Below are 23,725 nucleotides of genomic sequence, written 5' to 3'. Positions count from 1 at the left end.
CCTATGTTTTTAAGTCACTTCTTAATTTTATTTTTTCACATATGTTTTATAGATTTATGTCCCACACTAGCCCATTTTTCATTCTATTCAATTTTATCTTAATATATATGTCAGTTCTGATTTCTTTGCAATTTGGGGATATAGTGTCTTCTAAAACACAGACCAAAAATCAAGCAGGAACAGGCAGATCACCCTGCTGTGTCTACCTGAGAGATTATAATCAATCTTCCCACACCCCCCACCCTTTTTTTTTTCTCTTTTCTTTTTTCTTTGTTTCTTTTTTTTATTGTTTTGGATCATCTTGGCTCTGGTGGCATATCTGTGGTAGCTTTCAACAACTTCAGATTTTTTTCTAAGGTGCATTTTGTTTATGTAGTGGTTGATATTTTAGATTCTGTACATTCCCTCAACCATCCCTCAACAGAATGACTAGGAGGAGGAAATCCTAACAAAGAAAAGAACCAGAAACAATGTCCTCTGCCACAGATCTAATGAACATGGATATAAGCAAGGTGTCAGAGATAGACTTCAGGGTAGCAACCATGAAGTCAATAACTAGACTTAAGAAAAGCATTAGTGACAATATAGAATCTCTAAGGGCAGAAATGAGGTTGAATCAAGCCAAACTTTAAAATGCTATGAACAAGATATGGTCTAAACTAAATACTTTAACAGCCAGGGTACATGAGGCAGCAGAACGAATTAGTGATCTAGAAAATAAACTGACAAAAAGGAAAGAAGCTGACAAAGATAGGGATAGGCAGCTAGTAACCCATAAGAACAGAATAACACCATGAAATATTCAAATGTCAGAATTATTGTGATCCCTGGGGAGATGGAGAAAGAGAGAGGACTAGAGGGTATATTTGAGCAAATTAGAGCTAAGAATTTCTCTAATCTGGGGAAGGAAACAAGCATTTGTGCCCAAGAAGCAGAGAAGATTCCTACCAAAAATCAATAAAAACAGATCAACACACTGACATATACTACTAGTGAAGCTTGCAAATCTTAGAGCCAAAGCAGCTATCCTGAGAGCAGCTAGGGAGAAAAGATATCTTATGTACAGAGGGAGGAACATCAGATAACATCAGACCTGTCCACAGAGACCTGGCAAGCCAGAAAAGGCTAGCAAGACATATTCAGGATACTAAATGAGAAGAACATGCAGCCCAGGATACTTTATCCAGCAAGGCTGTTATTCAGAATGGACGGAGAAAGAGCTTACAGTACCAGCAGAAACTTAAAGAATATGTGATCATCAAGCTAGCCTACAAGAAATATAAAGGGAAATTCTATAAAAGAAGAAAGAAAACCTAAAATAATATAGATCAGAAATTTATAGAGACAATCTATAGAAACGTGGACTTTAAAGGCAATACAATGGCACTAATTTCATATCTTTCAATAGTTACTCTCAATGTGAATGGGCTGAATGCTCCCATTAAAAGCCACAGGGTTTCAGACTGGATAAAAAAGCAGGACCCACCCATATGCTGTCTATAAGAGACTCATTTTGAACCTACAGACACCTCCAGATTGAAAGTGAGAGGATGGAGAATGACTTATCATGCCAAAAGACCTCAAAAGAAAGCTGAGGTAGCAATTCTCACATCAGACAAATTAAATTTTAAACCAAAAACCATAGTAAGAAGTGTAGAGGGACACTATATCATATTTAAAGGGTCTATCCAACAAGAAAATCTAACAATCGTAAATATCTATGCCCCCAACATGGGAAGAGCCAACTACATATAACAACTATTAACCAAAATAAGGAATCATAACTGATAATAATACATTAATAGTAGGAGGCTTCAACACTTCACTCAAGGCAATAGACAGATCATCTAACCAGAAGATCAAATAAGAAATAAGAACTCTGAAGGACACAATGGACCAGATGGACTCCGTAGATAAATACGGAATAATCCATCCTAAAACAACAGAATACTAATTCTTCTCGAGTGCACATGGAACTTTCTCCAGAATAGACCACATACTGGGTCACAATTCAGGTTTCAACCAAGACCAGAAGATTGAGATTATTCCCTGAATATTTTCAGACCACAATGCATTGAAATTGGAACTCAACCACAAAGAAAAATTTGGAAGGAATGCAAACACTTGGAGGTTAAAAAGCATCCTACTAAAGAATGAATGGATCAATCAGGAAATTAAACAGGAACTTAAACAATTCATGCAAACCACTGAAAATGAAAACACACTGGTTCAGAACCTATGGGATACTGCAAAGGCAGTCCTTAGACACAGCCACCCAAACCTCTCTCAAAAAATTAGAAAAATCCCGGAAGGACAGCTATCTTTACACCTACAGCATCTGGAAAAGAATAGCAAATAAAGCCAAACAAAACAGAAGAGAAATAATGAAGATTAGAGTAGTAATCAATGAAACAGAAACCAGAAGAACAGAATAGATCAATGGAACTAGAAGCTGATTCTTTGAAAGAATTAATAAGATCGATAAACCTCTGGCCAGACTTATGCAAAAGAAAAGAGAAAGGACCCAAATTAATAAAACCATGAATCAAAGGGGAGAAATCAGGACCAATACCAAGAAAATAGAGACAATTATTAGAACTTGTTACCAGCAGCTATATGCCAACAAACTAGGCAATCTGGAAGAAATGGATGCATTCCTGGATACTTATAAACTACCAGGATTGAAACAGGAAGAAAAAAAGAATCTGAACATACTAATAACCAGCAAGGAAATTGAAGCAATAATCAAAAACCTCCCAAAAAATGAAGAGTCCAGGGCCAGAGAGCTTCCCAGCAGTATTCTACCAAACACTGAAAGAAGAAATCACACCTATTCTACTGAAGCTATTCCAAAAAATAAAAATGGAAGGAAAATTTCCAAACTCGTTCTATAAGACCAGCATCACCCTGATCCCAAAACCACATAAAGACCCAAATGATTCTCTGAATTGATGCAGAAAAGTCATTTGACAAACTACATCATCCTTTTCTGACTAAAACTCATCAAAATATAGTGATAGAGGGAACAGACCTCAGTATCATAAAATCATCTATGAAAAGCCCATAGCAAATATCATTCTCAATGGGGAGAAACTGAGAGCTTTTCCCTTAAGGCCAGGAACACGACAGGGATGCACACTTTAACCACTTCTGTTCAACATAGTACTAGAAGTCCTAGCCTCAGCAATCAGAAAACAAAAAGAAAGAAAAGGTATTCAAATTGGCAAAGAAGTTAAACTCTCTCTTTGCAGATGACATGATGCTGCATGTGGAAAACCTGAAGACTCCACCCCCAAATTATTAGAACTCATATAGCAATTCAGCAACATGGCAGGAAACAAAATCAATGCACAGAAATCAGTGGCATTTCTATAAACTAACAATGTGACTAAAGAAAGAGAAATTAAGGAATCAATTCCACTTATAATAGCACCAAAAACTACAGATACCTAAGAATAAACTGAACCAAAGAGGTAAAGGATCTATCCTCTAGAAACTACAGAACACTTATGAAAGAAATTGAGAAAGACCCAAAGAGATGGGAAACTATTCCATGTTAATGGATTGAAGGAATAAACATTGTTAAAATGTCTATCCTGCCCAGAGCAATCTACACTTTCAAAGCAATCTCTATCAAAATACCATCAACATTTTTCAAGAGCTGGAACAAACAATCCTAAAATTTGTATGGAACCAGAAAAGACCTGAAATTGCCAGGGGATTGTTGAAAAAGAAAACCAAAGCTGGGGGCACCACAATGCCGGACTTCAAGCTACATTACAAAGCTGTGATCACCAGAACAACATGGTATTGGCACAAAAATAGACACATAGAGCAATGGAACAGAAGAGAGACCCCAGAAATGGACCTTCAAACTCTATGGTTAACTAATCTTCAACAAAGCAGGAAAGAATATCCAATAGAGGGGCGCCTGGGTGGCTCAGTGGGTTAAGCCGCTGCCTTCGGCTCAGGTCATGATCTGAGGGTCCTGGGGTCGAGTCCCGCATCAGGCTCTCTGCTCAGCAGGGAGCCTGCTTCCCTCTCTCTCTCTGCCTGCCTCTCTGTCTACTTGTGATCTCTGTCAAATAAATAAATAAAATCTTTAAAAAAAAAAAAAGAATATCCAATAGAAAAAAGGTCTCTTTAACAAATGGTGCTGGAAAATTGGACAGCCACATGCAGAATGAAACTCGACCATTCTCTTATACCATACACAAAGATAAACTCAAAATGGATGAAAGGCCTTAATGTGGGACAAGAATCCATCAAAATCCTAGAGGAAAACATAGGCAGTAACCTCTTCGACATTGGCCACAGCAACTTCTTTCATGACATGCCTCTAAATGCAAGGGAAACAAAAGTAAACATGAACTCTGGGATTTCATTAAGATAAAATCTTCTGCACAGCAAAGGAAATAGGTAACAATACTAAGAGACAACACATGGAATGGGAGAAGATATGTGCAAATAACATTATGGATAAAGGGCTGGTATCCAAAGTCTATAAAGAACTTCTCAAACTCAACACCCAAAAAAGAAAGAATCCAGTCAAGAAATGAACAGGAGACATAAACAGACACTTCTCCAAAGACAAACAAATGGCTAACAGACACATGACAAAATGTTCAACATCACTAGCCATCATGGAAATACAAATCAAAACCACAATGAGATGGCACGTTACACCATTAAATGGCATAATTACCAAGACAGGAAACAACAAGGTTGGTGAGCTTGTGAATAAAAGGGAACCCTCTTACGCTGTTGGTGGGAATGGAAGCTGGTACAGCACTCTGGAAAGCTGTATGGAAGTTCCTCAAGAAGTTAAAAATAGAGTTACCCTATGACCCAGCAAATGTACTAGGTATTTACCCCAAAGATACAGATGTAGTGAAAAGAAGGGGCACATGCACTCCAATGTTCATAGCAGCAATGTCCACAATAACCAAACTGTGGAAGGAGCCGAGATGCCCTTCAACAGATTAATGGATAAAGATGTGGTTCATATATACATGGAATATTACTTAGTCATCAGAAAGATGAATACCTACCATTTGCACTGACATGGGTGAAAGCGGAGGGTATTATATTAAGTGAAATAACTCAATCAGAGAAAGACAATTATCATATGGTTTCACTCATGTGTGGAACATAACGAATAGTATGGAGGACCTCAAGGGAAGGGAGGAAAAACTGCAAAGAAATCAGAGAGGGAGACAAACTATGAGAGACTCTGGAATCTGGGAATCAAACTGAGGGTTACAGAAGGGAAGGGAGTAGGGAAATGGAGTAACCAGGTTATGGGTATTAAAGAGGGCATGTGTGGTGTTGAGCACTGGGTGTTATATGCAACCGATGAATCACTGAACACTACATCAAAAAGTAATGATGTATTATATGTTGGCTAACTGAACATAATTTAAAAAGAAAGCCAAAAAAAAAAACCACAAAAAACAGAAAACAAACAAACAAACCTGATTTTGAAGCACCAAAGAAGAAAAAATAATAAAACAATTCTGGGAAGAAGTCCGCATACTTCTGTGGGTCCTTCTTTGGAAGAAGTAAATTTGTATTTATGGGGGTGCCTGGGTGGCTCAGTGGGTTAAAGCCTCTGCCTTCAGCTCAGGTCATGGTCCCAGGGTCCTGGGATCGAGCCCAGCATCGGGCTCTCTGCTTGGCAGGGAGCCTGCTTCCTCCTCTTTCTCTGCCTGCCTCTCTGCCTACTTGTGAACTGTGTCTGTCAAGTAAATAAATAAAATCTTTAAAAAAAAATTGGTATTTATGAAAATGACTTTTGGGTGCCTGGGTGGTTCAATTGGTTAAGTGCCTGCCTTCAGCTCAGATCATGGTCCCAGGGTCCTGGGATCAAGCCCCACGTAGGGGTCCCTGATCAGTGAGAAGTCTGCCTCTCCCTCTCCCTCTGCCTGCTGCTCTCCCTGCTTATGCCCTTTTTCTCTCTCTCTGACAAATAAAATATATTTTTAAAAGTGACTTTCAATTGAAATGGTCCCTGAAAAAGGGAATCCTGTGTTTTTAACTTATACAAATTTTAAAGATAACAGTGAAATTGTAAAAATTTAACATCTCCATAGACCATCCCAAACCCTCCCACAAACTCCTTTAGGCTCTAGTTTGAGAAAGAATAGTTTTGCCAGAAATTTTAGGCTGAAGTTTCCTGTCACAAAGTGCAATAAGCTCATTTTTACCAACTATTTCAACCTTTCCATCTTGACACATCTCTTCTTTCTAACAAAGAAAGCTTGGCTTACATTTTGCTAATATCTGTTTTTGTATTTTTGTTACTCTTCCCCACTTAGCAAACTTCACTGGCTACGTTTGTTAAGTTAAAGAAAAACTTTTCCAACAAGCTTTTGATCCTGAAGTACACTCAAAACCTCTGCATTCCATAAACTCTCATCCCTGAACAAAGACAAAGTACTATATATATTTAATGACTAACATATAAATAATATATATTAATTACATATTCATATATATATGAATATGTATGTGTGCTGGTATGTGTTTCTGTGTTAGTGTAAAGGTTATCTATTTGCTTTACTTGTGTATATATTCCATCTTCTCACCTAAATCCAGAGATTCTTGAGGTTTCTCCATTGTTATCCCATTTTAACAAAACAAGTCTTCCTGATGGTTCAGGTAGCCAGAGCTACCATTAGAAAGCATGCTATGTTACCAGTGTGCTCTCTAAATTTTTATTTACCTCACAGTAAACTAATCTTAAGTACTTCTACTGGCTTAATTTCATTGTAATTTCTGTTAGATGGGTTGACTTACTAGGGAAATAAGCTTTACTTGTCTTGGTTTGAAGTTATGTTTGCCTATATGTACAAAGATAAGAGTTTATGCAGATTACAATAGGGAATTGCCTATCTTAGATAGCAGCTGAAGCCTAGGCTCTGAAGCTGGAATGTCCAGGTTTGAATTCAGCCTCCACTTCTTACTTGTTCATTTTGGGCAAGTTGCTTGATGTCTCTGACATTTTTCATTTAAAAAAAGGGGGGGAGAGTTGTACTAATTCTAAACTCATAGAGTTTCTATGAAAATGAACTGAGATAATCCAGGTAAAGCATTTTTGTATGGTTTCTAGGCCAAAGTAAGAACCAGCTTTTCAATAGAAGGTCAATATAATTTTTTCTTTACAGTAAGGTTAACTTTCAGGCGCCTGGATGGCTCAGTCGGTTAAGCATCTGCCTTCAGCTCAGGTAGTGAACCCAGGGTCCTGGGATGGAACGCTGCATCTCGCTCCCTGCTCAGAAGGGAGCCTCCTTCCCCCATTCCCATGGCCCCCACCCCAGGCTCGGGCTTTCTCTTTGTCTCTCAAAAAAAAAAAAAAAAAAAAAAGTAAGGTTAACTTTCTCCTTCCCTTTTATACAACTACCTTTCCTACCTACATGATTACTAAGGTTTACTAGGCCAAATTACCACCCACAATTCAACATCAATTTAAGGTAATTACACACACAAGAATTTATAACAACAAATTATGTTATGCTTGCATATATCATAACTTACCCCTCAATACCCAAATGGCACCATCTAGGCTTCCACTTTTTAGAAAAATTTCTGCTGCAATATTCACAATTTGACATCTTGGTGCTAGCTTCTCAGGCCCTGTAAGTCCTTTTAAACTTGTGAAATGTATTTTTAATTCATATAATTTATCTAAGACTTTCCTTCCCTAGAGTAAAAATAAAGAATATTGAGTATTACTCATTTAGAGTATCACAGAAATATAACATCAGTATTTATACAGAAGTCAATTACCCAATTTGAATTATCCTTCTAGACAGATGGTTCTCAAAAGACTCTTCCCTTAACGCCCTCCTGCTTAGCCACAGAGACAGGTAAGGGAAGGACCCTGCTAACACCTCTTTCCAAGTGTTTTTATACTTGTGCTTCCCCTAAAGATTTCATTTGGAGAAAGGATTTCTTGCCCTAAAGTGGAAAACTAGTAACTATACATTTTTGTACTTCTGTTGATCACCCTAAGCCAAGAGGGAGAGAAAGAGAAAAATCAAGGTAATGTCTTATAAAATTTACATAAAGAATGATAGTAGGGAAAAGAAAAGAATAAAACTGCTGGCTGAAAATTGTTTTTTATTCAACAGACTATTTCACATAGTCTACATAAAGATTATATCTCATCTGGACATCAGAAATTAGACATACAGTATTTTTTTTATAAGAGGTCAGCAAACTTTTCCTATAACTAGCCAGACAGTAAACACTTGGGCTCTGCAGGTCCCATTTGGTCAGCGGCACATTCTTTTTGGTTGTTGCTGTTTTTATTTTCTAATGCCTTAAAAATATAAAAAACATTCTTAGCTCTTGAGATACACAAAAACAGGCTGTGGGTCAGATTGGGCTCTTAGTTTGTGGATCCTGGTTTTATATTATATTATATCCTATCTGAGTCAGATCCATATTGTGATGTTAAGGTACTTTTAAGTTGATTATAGAAATGAATGCATTTTAAGGAAAAAGCTCTAGCTTAATTTCAATGGTTTTACTTTTGTGTTCAAAAGGAATAGGTTTCACTAAAAAAATTCATACTAAGTAAAATAAATAAAATATTCATTCCAAATAAGATACTGAAAATTTTAAATTACAATACAGGCACAAACTCACCAGCCTCTTGAGAAATAATCACAATGAATAAAATTAAAATACAGTCTAAAATTTCAACAAAATCAATCTTTGTCAAAAATACTGTGTTATGTAGTCCTCAATGTCCCAAGCATTAAATATCTAAGAAATTAATGCTATGATGAAACTTAAGCTAGACTATGAGACTAGGGACAAGCTATATTCTGCCCATTGCAGGCCTACAACCACACAGTGAATGCTAACCTTCTGAAGACCTTAAAGACTGGAGACCTTATGTACAAGGATTCTGTTGTCGTTGTTTTTAATTTAAAAAAATCAATGAATTTGTATGTGTATGAGTGACCATGTACTTATATGTTACTGAACATATTTCTTTATGAAATAACCTTATTTTATAAGAAGAAAGAAGCAACAAAAGATACATTATAATAGCTGATTCAGTACTGACCACATTCTCAACTGCTCCATTCATCCCTCAGAAATTCCTTCCTATTTTAGATTTTTCCTGTCCTCTACTTTATTTCACTTTGTTGAATCTACAACCACCTGTCACCTCAGAGAAATCTAAAGAATAGTAGTTCAGTATGGTCCAGAATAACTAGACCACTTCTAAGGTGAGCTAAACCTCAAAGGTAGATATCAAGATATATGGTCTAAGTGTTCCAGGAGGTGATTTTTAAGGAGTTCTGTTAATTCTGAGTTCCCTGGGTTCATCTTAAAAAAGGTGTCTGGAACTTATGCAAAATTTTAATGTTATAAATCCTTAAGAGGAAGCAAAACTCTGTATTGAAAGTTGCTTCAAATAAATATGATACTTAGCATACTTCTGACACTTCTTCAGGGTAACTGGTCTCATGCTACTGCCTTCCACATTTGCCTAATATACTACCTAATAATTCACTTACTAGTCTGGGACTCATTTTGCCACTTATAACAATAATTAGGAAATTTCTAATTTACAGGGTTAACTATATTGTTAAAAAAATTTTAAATTAACACACTCTGTACCAACCCCAAACAAAAATTTAATGACATACCTTGGACCACTGCAACAGCTTGTGATAGTAGTACATAGCACTGATTCCAATTCTTCCCAGCAAAGTTTTATCTACTTCACTATTTTGTGGATCTTTGCTAACTGAAACACAAAGTAGGCATATCAAAAAAAGTGAAAAAGTCATTTAAAATGGCAGCAAAGACTAAGTGATATGAAATTATTGACACTAGAACAAAGACCAGGTGTTGGTAAACCACAGCCTACAGGACAAATCTGGCCTGTGGCCTGTTTTTGTATAGCTTGTGAGCTAAGAATGGTTCCCTATTTTTAAAGGGTTGCTTGAAAGGAAAAGAAAACTATGTGATTGTGTGATCACATCTGATAGCGTGAAGCCTAAAATATTTACTACTGGCCCTTTGCAGAAAAGGTTTGCTGACCTCTGATTAAAAATACAGCAGTGAAGGGGCGCCTGGGTGGCTCAGTGGGTTAAAGCCTCTGCCTTCAGCTCAGGTCATGATCCCAAGGTCCCAGGATTGAGCCCCACATTAGGCTCTCTGCTCAGCGGGGAGCCTGTTTCCCCCTCTCTCTCTGCCTGCCTCTATGCCTACTTGTGATCTCTCTCTCTCTGTCAAATAAATAAATAAAATCTTTTAAAAAAAAAATACAGCAGTGAAGAGCTCATACAAAAAAAAAAAAAAAGTCTCAGAAACATATGAATTTTGTTGACTTATACTAGTGAAGGTAGTAACAACTTTAATGATTCAAAAATTCAAGTGCTCCAGTACAATTTGCTAGCAATAGTTTTACCAATCTGAATGAAAAGACAGATAAGAAAATGAAACATGAGTTGTTAAAACAATTCTTGACCTTATATCATTATAATCTAACTTGATAATAAAAAGATGAAAGATTTATAAAGAGAAGGAAAAGTATCTGAAATCTGCAATATCAACTTATCCCCAACATGGAAAATAGTAAGGGCTTTACATTCCTGTTAAAACACTGCACCATCCTAATACACACAATACTTAAACCCAAAGAGTGACATTTTACCTGTTTCAGCAAATTCACAAAATGGAACACCTGGTCTCTCTTCTTTACAGTCTTTTGTTAATGTTTCAGCAATACAAGCACAAAATCTCTGGAAATCTGCAAAGTTTTCACAGCCCATTTTTATGTTAATGTATAAATTTCCCAGTTTGGTCCAGTCACCTTTTTCTTTACAATGCTATCAGAATTATTAGAAACAAAACAAGAAAAAAGAAAGAAAGAAAGCTGTCATTTATAAAAAACGTATTATGGAATAGACACATGTAGACATTAGATATATAGAAATTAATAACACAATCTCTGTAGATCTCAAAAACTTATTGACAATGTTACACCACCAATAACTTGCTATTGTGCAATTTGGGTTTCTGACTATAGCATAGTCTCTGTAAGTTCCAGATGGCAATGCACATCTCTTTTAATAACCTTTTCATAATGTACTTAATGATGTCACCCCAAAACCTGAACTAGACAGTGGAGATAAGTTTTATGGAAAACAGATGATTAGCTATATAATTGGAGCTGTCTCTGTAGAAATACATTATTTTACTTTTAGAGATTTTACTTTTAGAGTAAACTTTTAGAGATTGCATTTTGCTATTATTTGGCCCCATTAATAATTTGGGGCCCAAATATCATTTTGGGCACTACATCTTTTGTGTGAAAGGGACTACAAAGTAAATTTCAGTAAACTTACCATCTTCTCATTATTTTCTATTATAAACAAAGAAACACTTTTCCACACCAACATAAGATTATTTCAAAGATACAAATACTAATTAAGACTAGACCAACAATTCCTAGATGAGTATAAAAATGATCTTAAACTAAACAGTAAAATCATCTTGAAAGTTCTCTATTTCTTATACTCCAAATGCCTGGAGAGGGAACACTGACCTTGGCTTTCCATTATCATTTCATATACTGCAGCCATCCATGGATTATGGTAAGAAAGCCAACTTTCTTGTGTACCAAGTCTGTCCGGCGACAAGAATTAAAGGCTAATAAGCCTTAGATTATTATACCTTAATATGTTAATTTTGAAACTGAACAATTATTTTTAGAATAGTCCATAACTCTAGAAATTGTTTGCATTTCAAAGTGTTAAAAAAATATTAGACTTCTTTCCCTTGAGAATTTTCTCTGTATAACAAGAGGGTTTAAAAAAACTTTACCCTCTATTCAAAGTTTCTTTGTTATTACTGGTTTTCAGAGATCCCAGCAATTTATTTAAAAAAAAATAAGTGTCATACCTCTATTTCATTCAAGGCTGAATCTAAATCACATTTCCAGTTCTTTTTAAATTGCCTCATCCGCAACCTTTAACAATAGAAAAGGGTTAATTATGTTTATCCTCCAAAAGTCACTACTGCCCCTAATTCACTTGTTCTATAGTTTATATCTAAGAAACTAGAAAAGAAAGAATGTAGTAAAAATTCTTAAGAACTAAAGAAAATAGCAAATGCATAGATATCTACTTCACACTATTTCTCCCCAAACCATAAGCAACAAGAAGGAAAAAGCAAGTTCCACATGAAACCATACTTTCAGCCTATAAGGTAACTTTAATACAGAGAATGACAAAGCTTCAAAATGATTATGGATAAAAAGGGAAAAAAATCATTAAAGCCAGTACTTGATCTTTCCTACTCCCACTCTACCCTTGCTGACCCAACAAGGATTTGTGATAAGCAGAAATAGACCAAAATAAAAACAATGCAAAAAAGCTGTGGAAAACTGAACAGGAAGGACTTAATATTGATTAAAAATATACTACCACAATGACTAAGTCCACATTAAGTTTGAAAATGTAAAAAAAAAAAATCTGAGTAGATTAGAACACAAACCACATAGAGTGAACTTAAAAGTCTGTGATTTAAAGAACACAATCTATAAAATGCATAGCTTCTGGGAAAGGAAAAAAAAAGACAAAAATTAAAGAAGTAGCATCCTTTGGCAACTGAAAACAGAAAAAGGAGAAAAAACACTGTACCATTAAACTAAGAGTACTATATAGCTGCCAACTCTGGGGTCAATTTTGATAATTAGTCCCAATGCTCAATAAATTATTCCAGAGCATTAAAAAGGAAGGACAACTTCCTAATTCCTTTCATGGATCAAATATAAATAACACTGATACTTCACCTAGATAAAGGTAGAACAAAGAAAAGTGTAAAACAATATTACCTATAATGATGTTGCAAAAGCTAGATAAAATATTAACAAGCAAATCAGTTTTTCAAATTGAAGAGTTAGGGAATGATGGTTGTGATGGTTGCACAACAATGTGAATGTGTTTAATACCACTGAACTGAACACTTAAAAATGGTTAAGATAGTAAGTTTTATATTAAGTGTATTTTACCACAAAATTAAAAAAAATATTAACAAACAGAATCCAAGACCACCTTAAGAAAATGACACACCATGACAAAGTGGTATTTACTTCACAAATATAAGGTAACTTCAATATTTAAAAATCCATCAGTAGTATATACCATTTTAATAAGTCTAACAGAAAAATTCATGATTTCCATAAATATTAAAAAGGCAGTGATAACATTAATTCACTTACAAATATAGGAACTGAGAGATACTTCCTTAAAGTGATTAAATATATATACTGTAGTCCTAAAGACATGACTGTATTTAATGAGAAAATTCTAGGGATATTTCCACTAAGATCAGGAACAATGAAAGGATGTCCACTATATCCATTATTATTCAATACTGTACTAGAGGTATGAGCCAAGGCAATTAGATAAGGCAAATTACTTATAGGCATAACAATGGAAAAGAAGAACTAAAACAATCTCTATTCACAAATGATATGATAGTATACTTGGAAATGCCCACAGATTCAAAGATGAAAATAGCTCAAACGATAAAGACTTTAGAGCAAATTAATAGAATATGAAATTTACAAACAAAATGTCCTTTATATATACAAAAAATAAAGAAATACAGCACATAATGATACAAAAAAATTCATTTACAATAGCAACAAAGATTAAATACTTATAAGAGGAAAATTCTAAAACACTCCTGAAAGACACATAAAGTATGAACAATAGAAAAAATTTCATGTTCTTTAATAGAATTCAATATTATAAAGATGTTAGTTCTTACTAAGTTTAATTCATAGATTTAATGCAATTCCAATAAAAATACAAACAAGCTACAATATGAGGTTAGGAAATTGATACTAAAGTCCATGTGGTAAAAACATACATTCAAGAAGAGCAAGAAAGACATGGAAAAGAAAAATTTTGCAGGGGTTTATCCCAACAAAATGTTAAAGCATACTACTAAAGCCTCTATAATTAAAACACTGTGGACCTGGTACAGGGGAATACAAAGTCCAGACACAGACCCAAGCACATAGGAACTTTAGTATATGATAAAGGCAGCATCTCAAATCATTCAAATTTAACAAATGGTTCTGGGAAAGCTGGACAAAAACCGGGAAAGAATTAGATCTCTATCTTACACCACACATAAGAATAAACTTCAAATAGATTATGAACCTAACTACAAAAATGAAGCCATACAAGTAAAAGAAAACATGTGTGAATTCCTCCAAAACCTTGGTGCAGGGAAATTATGACTCAAAATCCAGATGCAATAAAAAATAACTATGACTCAAAACTGAGGCAATAAAAAAAGACTGATAATTTAGGTTGAACAAGAATAAAAGTTTTTGCATGGCAAAAGCCACCATAAACAAATTCAAAAGACAACGGACAAACTGGAAAAAAATATTTGTAATATATAATACAAAGGTCTAATACAATATATTAAGAACTCTTGACATTTAAGGAACAAAGAACCAGAATCAAAACAACAAGAAGTACAAAAATGAAAAGAAAATGTTCAAACTCATTTATAATAAAAGAAAAGCAAATTAGGTCTCCAGAACTTAATAATCTTATAACTGCAACTCTGTACCCTTTGGCTAACATCTCCTCATTTGCCCCATTTTCCATCTCCTGGTAACAACCACTATTCTAATTTGTTGCTGAGTTAGACTTTTTTAGATTCCATATCTAAGTAAGATCATACAGATTTGCCTTTCTCCATCTGCCTTATTTCATTTAGCATAATATACTCCAGGTTAATCCATGTTGTCACAGATGGTAGGGTAACTTCTTTTTAAAGACTAAATAATATATATTCCATTGTATATATACACCACATCCTATTTTGTTCTTGTTACTCAAGACTGCTTTAGCCATTCAGGTTATGTTGTAGTTTCATACGCATTTTGAAATTGTTTTTTCTATTTCTGTAAAAAAATGTTAATAGAACTTTGATAGGAATTGAATTAAATTTATAGTTAGTTTGGGTAGCATGGACATTTTCAAAATATTAATTCTTCCAATCCATGAACACAGAATATCCTTCCATTTATTTATTTATTTTTAAAGATTTTATTTATTTACTTGACAGAGATCACAAGCAGGCAGAGAGGCAGGCAGAGAGAGAGGAGGAAGCAGGCTCCCCGCTGAGCAGAGAGCCCGATGCGGGGCTCGATCCCAGGACCCGAGATCATGACCGGAGCCGAAGGCAGCGGCTTAACCCACTGAGCCACCCAGGTGCCCCGTATCCTTCCATTTATTTTTGATTTCTTTTACCAATGTTTTATGGTTTTCGATATACAGATCTTTTATCTCCTCAGTAAATTTATTTCTTAAGTATTTATTTTTTGATGTTATTGTAAATGAGATTTTCTTGATTTATTTTTTTAATACTTCATTGTTAGTATATAGAGATACAACTGATCTTTTTTAATTTCATTTTAAGCATTTATTTAAATTCCAGTTAATATACACCGTAATATTAGTTCCAGGTGTACAATTTAGTGACTCAACACTTCCACAAACACCTGGTGCTCATCACAACAAATGATCCTTGATCCCTATCACCTATTTAACTCACCCCCTCATCTACCTCCCCTCTAGTAGCCATCAGTTTGTTCTTTATAGTTAAGAGCCTGTTTCTTAGTTTCTCTCTCTCCTTTTTTCATTTGTTTTGTTTCTTAATGCTCATTTGTTTTGTTTCTTAAATTCTAAATGACTGAAATCATAGTATTTGTCTTTCTCTGATTGACCTATTTCGCTTAGTATAATACACACTAGCTCCAATCACATTGTTGTAAATGGTGAGATTTCATTCTTTTCGATGCCTGAGTAATATTCCATTATGTATATAGACATAATGGAATATATATATCTATCTATATCTATATATATGTCTATCTATCCATTATGTATATATATACATAATGGGATATTATATATATAATATTTATATATAGATATATCTATATATCTATATTTAGATATCTAGATATACCTATTTTACATCATGATGACTATAGTTAATAATAAGGTATTGTGTACTTGAAATTTGCTGAAAGTAGATCTTGTGTTCTGTGTACACACACACACACATGATAGATACATTAATATATAGATATAGATATATCTATATGTATAGATATATCTACATATATAATATATATATATAATATCCCATTATGTATATATATACATAATGGATAGATATATCTATCTATATAGATAGATATATACATAGTGGATAGATAGATATATCTATCTATCCACTATGTATGTGTGTATATATATATACACACACACACACAATGGAATATTACTCAGGTATCGAAAAGAATGAAATGAAATGAAGATGTGGTGTGTATATATATTATATATATTTACATACATATTATATATATATAATATATATATATACACACCACATCTTCATTCATCAATGGACATTTGTACTCTTTCCATAATTTCGCTATTATTGATAATGCTGCTTTAAACATCAGAGTTCATGTATCCTTTTGAAATAGTATTTTTTGTATCCTTGTTAGTACCTAGTAGGGCTATTGCTGGATTCTAGGGCAGTTCTATTTTTAACATTTTGGGGAAACTACAAACTGTTTTTCAGAGTGGCTGCACCAGTTTGCATTCCCACAAACAGTGCAAGAGGGTTCTCCTTTCTCTGCATCCTCCCCAACACTTATTGTTTCTTGTATTGTTAACTTTAGCCATTCTCACAAGTGTGAGGTAGTATTTCATTGTAATTTTGATTTGCATTTCCTGGATAGTAAGTGATGTTGAGCATTTTTTTATGCATCTGTTGGCCATTTGTATGTCTTTTGGAAAAATGTCTCTTCATGTCTTCTGCCCATTTCTTGCCTGGATTATTTATTTTGGGGGTCTTAAATTTGATAAGTTCTTTATAGATTTTAGATACTAACCCTTTATCAGACGTTATTTGCAAATATCTTCTCCCATTCCATAGGCTGCTTTTTAGTTTTGTTGACTGTTTCCTTCACTGGACAGAAGCTTTTTATCTTAATGAAGTCCCAATAGTTCATGTTTGCTTTCGTTTCCCTTGCCTCAGGAGACATATCTAGAAAGAAGTTGCTATGACCAATGTCAAAGAGGTTACTGCATGTGTTTGCCTCTAGATTTTAATGCTTTCCTGTCTCACTTTTGTTTTATTTTATCTTATTTTATTTATTTGAGAGAGAGAGCGTGCACAAGCAGAGTGAGAGAGAGAAGCAGACTCCCTGCTGTGGAGGGAGCCCAACAGAGGGGTTCAATCTCAGAACCCTGAGCTCATGACCTGAGACGAAGGCAGGCACTTAACAGACCGAGCCAACCAGGCATCCCTCCTGTCTCACATTTAGGTCTTTCATCCTTTTTTTTTTTTTAAACCAAGATCTCAATTCTGCCTTTTTAAATTTTTTTTATTATTTTATTTTATTATATTATTTATTTTTTTATGTTATGTATTTTTTTATAGGGTGTAAGGAAGTGATCCAATTCCATTCTTTTGCATGTTGCTGTCCAGTCTTCCCAACACACTGATTTTATATCCTGTGAGTTTAATGAATATGGGTATGAGTTCTAGCCATTTTTTGATGGGAGTCTTCTGGGTTTTCTACATACAGCATCATGTCCTCTGCAAACGGTGAAAGTCTGACTTCTTCCTTGCCAATTTGGACGCCATTTCTTTCTTTTTGTTTTCTGATTGCTGTGACTAGGACTTCCAATACTGCGTTAAATAACAATGGTGAGAGTGGACATCCTTATCTTTTTCCTGACAGTAGAGGAATAGGTCTGTTTTTCCCCACTGAGGATGATATTAGGTGTGGGGTTTTTTGTATCTAGCCTTTATTATATAGAGGTACATTCCTTGTAACCCTACTTAATGGAAGGTTTTCTTTAATCACAAATGGATATTGTATTTTGTCCAATGCTTTTTCAAGATGCAACCAATTTTCTGTATGTCAATAGTGTATCCTACAACTTTATTAAAAATACTTCACTTATTAGTTCTAACAGAGGTTTTGGTGGAGTCTTTAAGGTTTTCTGTATGTAGGACCATGTTATCTGCAGAGACTATTTTAATTCTTGCTTTCTAATTTGAATGTCTCTTATTTCTTGCCTATTTGCTCTGGCTAGGACTTCTGGCATTATGCTCAATAGAAGTGGTGACAGTATGCATCATTTCCTTGTTCCTGACCTCAGAGAAAAATATTTCAGCTTTTTTACCTTTAAGTATGATGTCAGCTATAGGCTTGTCATAGATGGCCATTACTAGAGTGAGGTACATTCTTTCTATACCTAATGTGTTGAGAGTTTTTATCACAAAAGGGTGTTAAATTCTGGCAAATGCTTTATCCGCATCAATTGAATCATTTGATATCTATCTTCCATTCTGTTAATGTGCTAAATCATATTTATTGATTTGCACATGTTGAACCATTACTGTATCCCAGGGATAAATCCCAGTTTATCTTGGTATATCATGTGTAGTTGAATTTGGTTTACTAATATTTTGTTGAGAATTTTTGTATCTATGTTTATCAGGAGTATCATCTTATGGTTTTCAGTTTTTGTAGTATCCTTGTCTGACTTTGGTATCAGAGTAATGCTGGACTTGTAAAGGAGTCTGGGAGTGTCCCCTCACAGTCAACTTTTTAGAAGGGTTTGAGAAGGCTTTGTATTAATTCTTCCTTAACTGTTTGGTAAAATTCAGCAGTAAAGCCATCTATTCCTGGGCTTTTCTTTACAGGGAGTTGCTTTTTTGTTTTGTTTTACTAATTCAATCTCTACTCAAAATTGGTCTGTTCACTTTTTCCATTTCTTCATGATTCAAACTTGTTAGGTTATATATTTCTAGGAATTTACTCAATTCTTCTAGATTGTCCAATTATTTGCTGTGTAATTGTAGAGCCTTTGTATTTCTGTGCTATCAGTTGTAATGATGCCTCTTTCGTTTCGATTTATGTGAGTATGCTCTCTTTTTCCTCAGTGTAGCTAAAGGTTTTTCAATTTTATCTTTTCAAAACCAACCAACCAGTTTTGTTTTCTCTCCTATTGTTTTTTAGTCTCTAATCATTTCTCCTCTGATCTTTATTCCTTCCATTAACCTGACTCAGTTTGTTCTTTTTCTAGTTCCTCAAGGTGTACATACATTTAGGTTTGAGATCCCCTTTTTGTCTTAATGTAGGCATTTATCATTATCAATGTCCCTCTTAGAACTGCTTTTGCTATAATCCCATAGATTGTGGTAGGTTGTGTTTCCATTTTCATTTGTCCAAGATTTTTTTTTTTTTACTTCGCTTTTGATTTCTTCTTTGACTCACTGGTTGTTCAGGAGTATGTTGTTTAATTTCCACATATTTGTGGATTTTCCAGTTTTCCTCTTATTTTTGATTTCTAGTTTCATATTGATGAGGAAAGATAGTTGATTCCATATTCTTAAATTTTTTGACTTGTTTTGTGAACTAACATATGATATATCCTGAGAATGGTCTGAGTGTGCTTGAGAAGAAATATATGCTGCTCCTGTTGGTTGGAATAGTTTTGTATATGTATATTAGGTCCATTTAGTCTAAAGTGCAGTTCAAGTCACATGTTTCTTTACTGATTTTCTGCTGGATGACATATGCATTGTTGAAAATGGGTATTAATCCCCTACTTTTATTACACTGGTTTCTATTTCTCCCATTAGATCTATTAAGATTTGCTTTCTGTGTTGGACTGCTCTGATATTGGGTACACATATATATTTGTATTTGTGATATCCTCTTGACCTGACTCCTTTATCACAATATAATGACCATGTCTCTTGTTACTTAAAGTGTAGTTTTTCTGATAAAAGTATAGCCTGCCCTCTTTTGGCTTCCATTTGCATGGAATAGCTTTTTCCATCCCTTCACTTTCAGCATAAATGTGTCTTTATAGTTGAAGTAAGTCTCTTGAAGGCAGCATATTAAAGTAAGTCTCTTGAAGGCAGTCTTGTTTTTTAATCCATCCAGATACTCTTCTAATTAGAGAACTTAATCTAGTCACATTAAAGTAATATTGATATGCAAGGACTCAGTACTGGCATTCTGTTAAATTGTTTTCTATTTTTGTAGTTCCTTTGTTCCTTTCTTGCTATCTTCTTTGGTAATTTGATTTTATAGAGTCTCCAACTAAAGTTACAGATTTGTCTATTTTATCTGTTCAGTTCTATCAGTTTTGTTTCATATATTTTGACGCTCTGTTGTCTGCTGCATACACATTTAAGACTGCTAAGTCTCCTTAGTTGTTGCAAATGTTGGGACAGGGTAAACAGAAGATGAAACTTAAAACAACTCCGTGGCTCCAAAAAATTAGAAAATGGTAGAAAAATGAATAGTACATGATGAAAGGATATAGGAACAACCCTGAAGGACTTCCAAAGGTCAAATCTAGAAGAATTTGACCAAAAAAATAAATAATAATAGTATTAGATTGTATATAACCCATAAGATAAAATAAATACCCATGAGTTCATACTGATATAAATGAATAAATAAATAAATGGAGAAGGGAAAGCTCTTCTTTACTCAAAATTCCAATTAATAAATGTAGAAGAAATAGGGAAAATACAGAATTACCATTGGGCAAATGCCACAGTAGTAACCTGTAGGAAAGATCCCCTGATGAATACTAAAATTAATGTATAAAGGTTTGAGGAGAAACAAGATAATGTATAATGTTAAAGTCTTTTGCTCAAAATAGTAGTTATAAAGGGACAAACAGTAACTTTACAGTGTAGAAAACTGGCAGATAACATTTTTAACTAAGTTATCAAGGTTAACATAATCAGTAATAAGATATGTTGGCCCTATGTACCTCCAGTTAGGATGCACTGAGATGTGCAGTTAAATGGATTTTATGGCTACTGATTTCTTGGTTTTGATAACTGCACTCTTACTATGTAGGATGTTAACATAAAAGGAAGCTAGATGAAGGATGCGTGGGAAGTCTCTATACTAATTTTTGCAACATTCTGTAAATCTAAAATTATTTCAAAATAAAAAAATTTTAAAGTCATTAAATGTATATTAAATATCCTAGATTATAAACACACCTAAATTCTCATTGATATCCTGAATATCCTGGAATTCTTTATGAATGTGAAAGCCTTTCTAATGAACTACAAACTACCTAATTAAAAACTATAATCAAAATCAAAGTATAAGTGTTCATTAAAACTCATTTCCCTAGCACAAAAAAGGGTAATTATTTCAAAGGGTGTCAGGAAAATTCGAACATAAAATGATAAATACTAAACTTTTTTTCCTTTTGCATTGAGGCCAGGTCCACATCCCTAACCACAACCCAAACCCTTTAACTACCCACAGTTATTATCCTAGTCTGTCCTTCATCAAATAGGCCACCAATGTTAATTCCTCTTAAAAATACTAGATAATTCTTTTGAAGTGGGAGAACAGGAAGAAGCAGAGTGTATATGTATACAATTTTCAGAACTAGGGGTTGTAAAATAAGCTACAAAAATATTTGTGTGATCATGTCAATTTGAAAATTAGAAAACTAAGTCTGGTTTGTTCTGGAGTCAAGAGATCCTTTTCCTAATCATTGCCTGAAAGGTGGAGTTGTGTAGCTGTACTGGATACAGGGTAGTGCTGCTCCTGTTGCATCTAGAAGTGCACACTTCCCTTGTGCCAGATGCTTCTCAGTCTGACAGAGACGAACATCTGCTAGCCATCTGAGCTCTCTGTCATAGGTGTCACTGTCCAAAATGCCATATAGATCAGGAGAATAATGACTCAATGTTTGGAAGAAAATATCAATGTACTTTCGTTATTATAAATTGATTATATCTCAGAAATCTGTGCTAGACAAACTGTATTTTTCTCACAAAAACTTATTTCTTAGGTAGTCCCAAAAATCTATTTAACCTAAATAGTATTATAATTTTTATAGACAACCTAAATATTAATTACCATTAGTTAAAGAAATGAAAAAACCCACAGAACTTGAAAAAGTCAAATATATCTTCAATACTGGTGCTTCAAAGGAAACAGCATCACTTAGCAGAATCTGCAATTCCCTAGCCGTGTACCATGACATCCAGGGCATTAAACCAAATTCAGAGGAGTTCCACAGGTTATTTTAAATTTTCAAATCACCTTCTGTCAGATACCATCAAATTGTTACTATCAACTTGTTTGGATCTAACTGCTTAATAAATAAGACCATTAATGTACTTCTTTTGGCCTATGGACACTACGAACCAAGAAGTCTGAAAACCTCTCTATTAGAAGATAATGAGAAATGAGATGACAACAGTTGTAGAAGCTGTATGAAGGAGCTTTCTAGGCATTCTCAAGGACTTTGCTGGTTGATATTATTTGTACTTTATCAAATATGATTTCATTAAAAAGTCATGGTTCCTTTAAATACTTAAAATTAGTAACATTATGTATGTAACAGTTTAATTAAAATTTCTGTAAAAGTCATGGTTTTCCTTTTTCTCAATATAGGTATATTATGATACTATTCATAATTATCATAGGTTTCCAAATAAAAAGGCCTTGCTTGGGAGGCCCATAAGCCATACAGAGAGAGTGAACAAGTGAGAGAAAGAATGAAGAAGAAGCATTAAGGTATTTTGTTTAGCTAACATGAAAAGAAATGAAAGAAACAAAAGAATTAAGGTAATTTATACACATAAAAGAGAGTGCATTAAGTATAATTAAGTTAGTTCTGAAACAGAGGATAAGAGATTCCTTTTACACTTGATGTGCCAGGCACTGAGATGAATCAAGTACTGAGAAAGATTTGGTGAGGCTGACCAGAAAGGCTGTCTAGAGGCAGCCCAACTAATGACTAGGACATATTCAAGAGATGGGAGAAAGGCTTATGGTGGGCCACTATCAAGATGTTTCGAATATGAATAGAGATAAATAAGTGCTTTGCTTTCAACCTTTGTAAGTCCCTAAAAATATACACATATATTATATATGTATACATCATATATATATCATTATACATATATGATGTATACATATACATCATATATATATACACATACATCATATATATGATGTAACCTTAATTATAATGACTTTTCTTACCTGGATTTCATTTCCAGAACTGCAGTTATTTCTTGTTGGGAAGCCTGTAGTTGGTATAAGAGCTTGACAATATAGTTAAAGTGTTCTGCATCAAGTATCATCCCAGCTTCAACAAACTACAGAGGAAAAAAAAAAAAAAAGGAGTCATTCCTATACAAATATGAGAGCTTGAAAATCAGTAATGTAACAATTATAAGAATGGTGAAAAATGGGGCGCCTGGGTGGCTCAGTGGGTTAAAGCCTCTGCCTTCGGCTCAGGTCATGATCTCAGGGTCCTGGGATCGAGTCCCGCATCAGGCTCTCTGCTCGGCAGGGAGCCTGCTTCCCTCTCTCTCCGCCTACTTGTGATCTCTCTCTCTGCCTGCCTCTCTGCCTGCTTGTGATCTCTGTCTGTCAAATAAATAAATAAAATCCTTAAAAAAAAAAAAAAAAGAACAGTGGAAAAAAAAAATGAAACAAGGAGTCAAGTGGAATTAAAATTCACTTAAAAAACTCAAAGCACATTTTCTTCCAATATTTGAGAACCACAGTAAGACACCCTTCTTCAAGAATTTAAAGTGAATGTGAAAATAATGTTTGAATTCAAAA

The 23,725-nt window shown here is 34.3% G+C and overlaps 1 protein-coding gene across 1 annotated transcript in view; it reads right to left on the bottom strand.

The window, feature by feature from the left end:
* The window catches only part of TOPAZ1 (testis and ovary specific PAZ domain containing 1), a 114,910-nt gene that overhangs the window by 17,482 nt on the left and 73,703 nt on the right, over positions 1-23,725 (bottom strand). The window contains 5 exon segments of the mRNA XM_032860914.1: positions 7,537-7,702; positions 9,669-9,769; positions 10,682-10,856; positions 11,932-11,998; positions 23,138-23,253. Coding sequence (XP_032716805.1) covers positions 7,537-7,702; positions 9,669-9,769; positions 10,682-10,856; positions 11,932-11,998; positions 23,138-23,253 — 625 coding nt within the window.

Source organism: Lontra canadensis, unplaced genomic scaffold (genome assembly GCF_010015895.1).
Source record: "Lontra canadensis isolate GAN:19392208 unplaced genomic scaffold, GSC_riverotter_1.0 scaffold20, whole genome shotgun sequence".
NCBI classification, from domain to species: domain Eukaryota; kingdom Metazoa; phylum Chordata; class Mammalia; order Carnivora; family Mustelidae; genus Lontra; species Lontra canadensis.
Note: the sequence above shows the minus strand (reverse complement) of the source record. Positions and strands in the feature narration are given on the sequence as shown.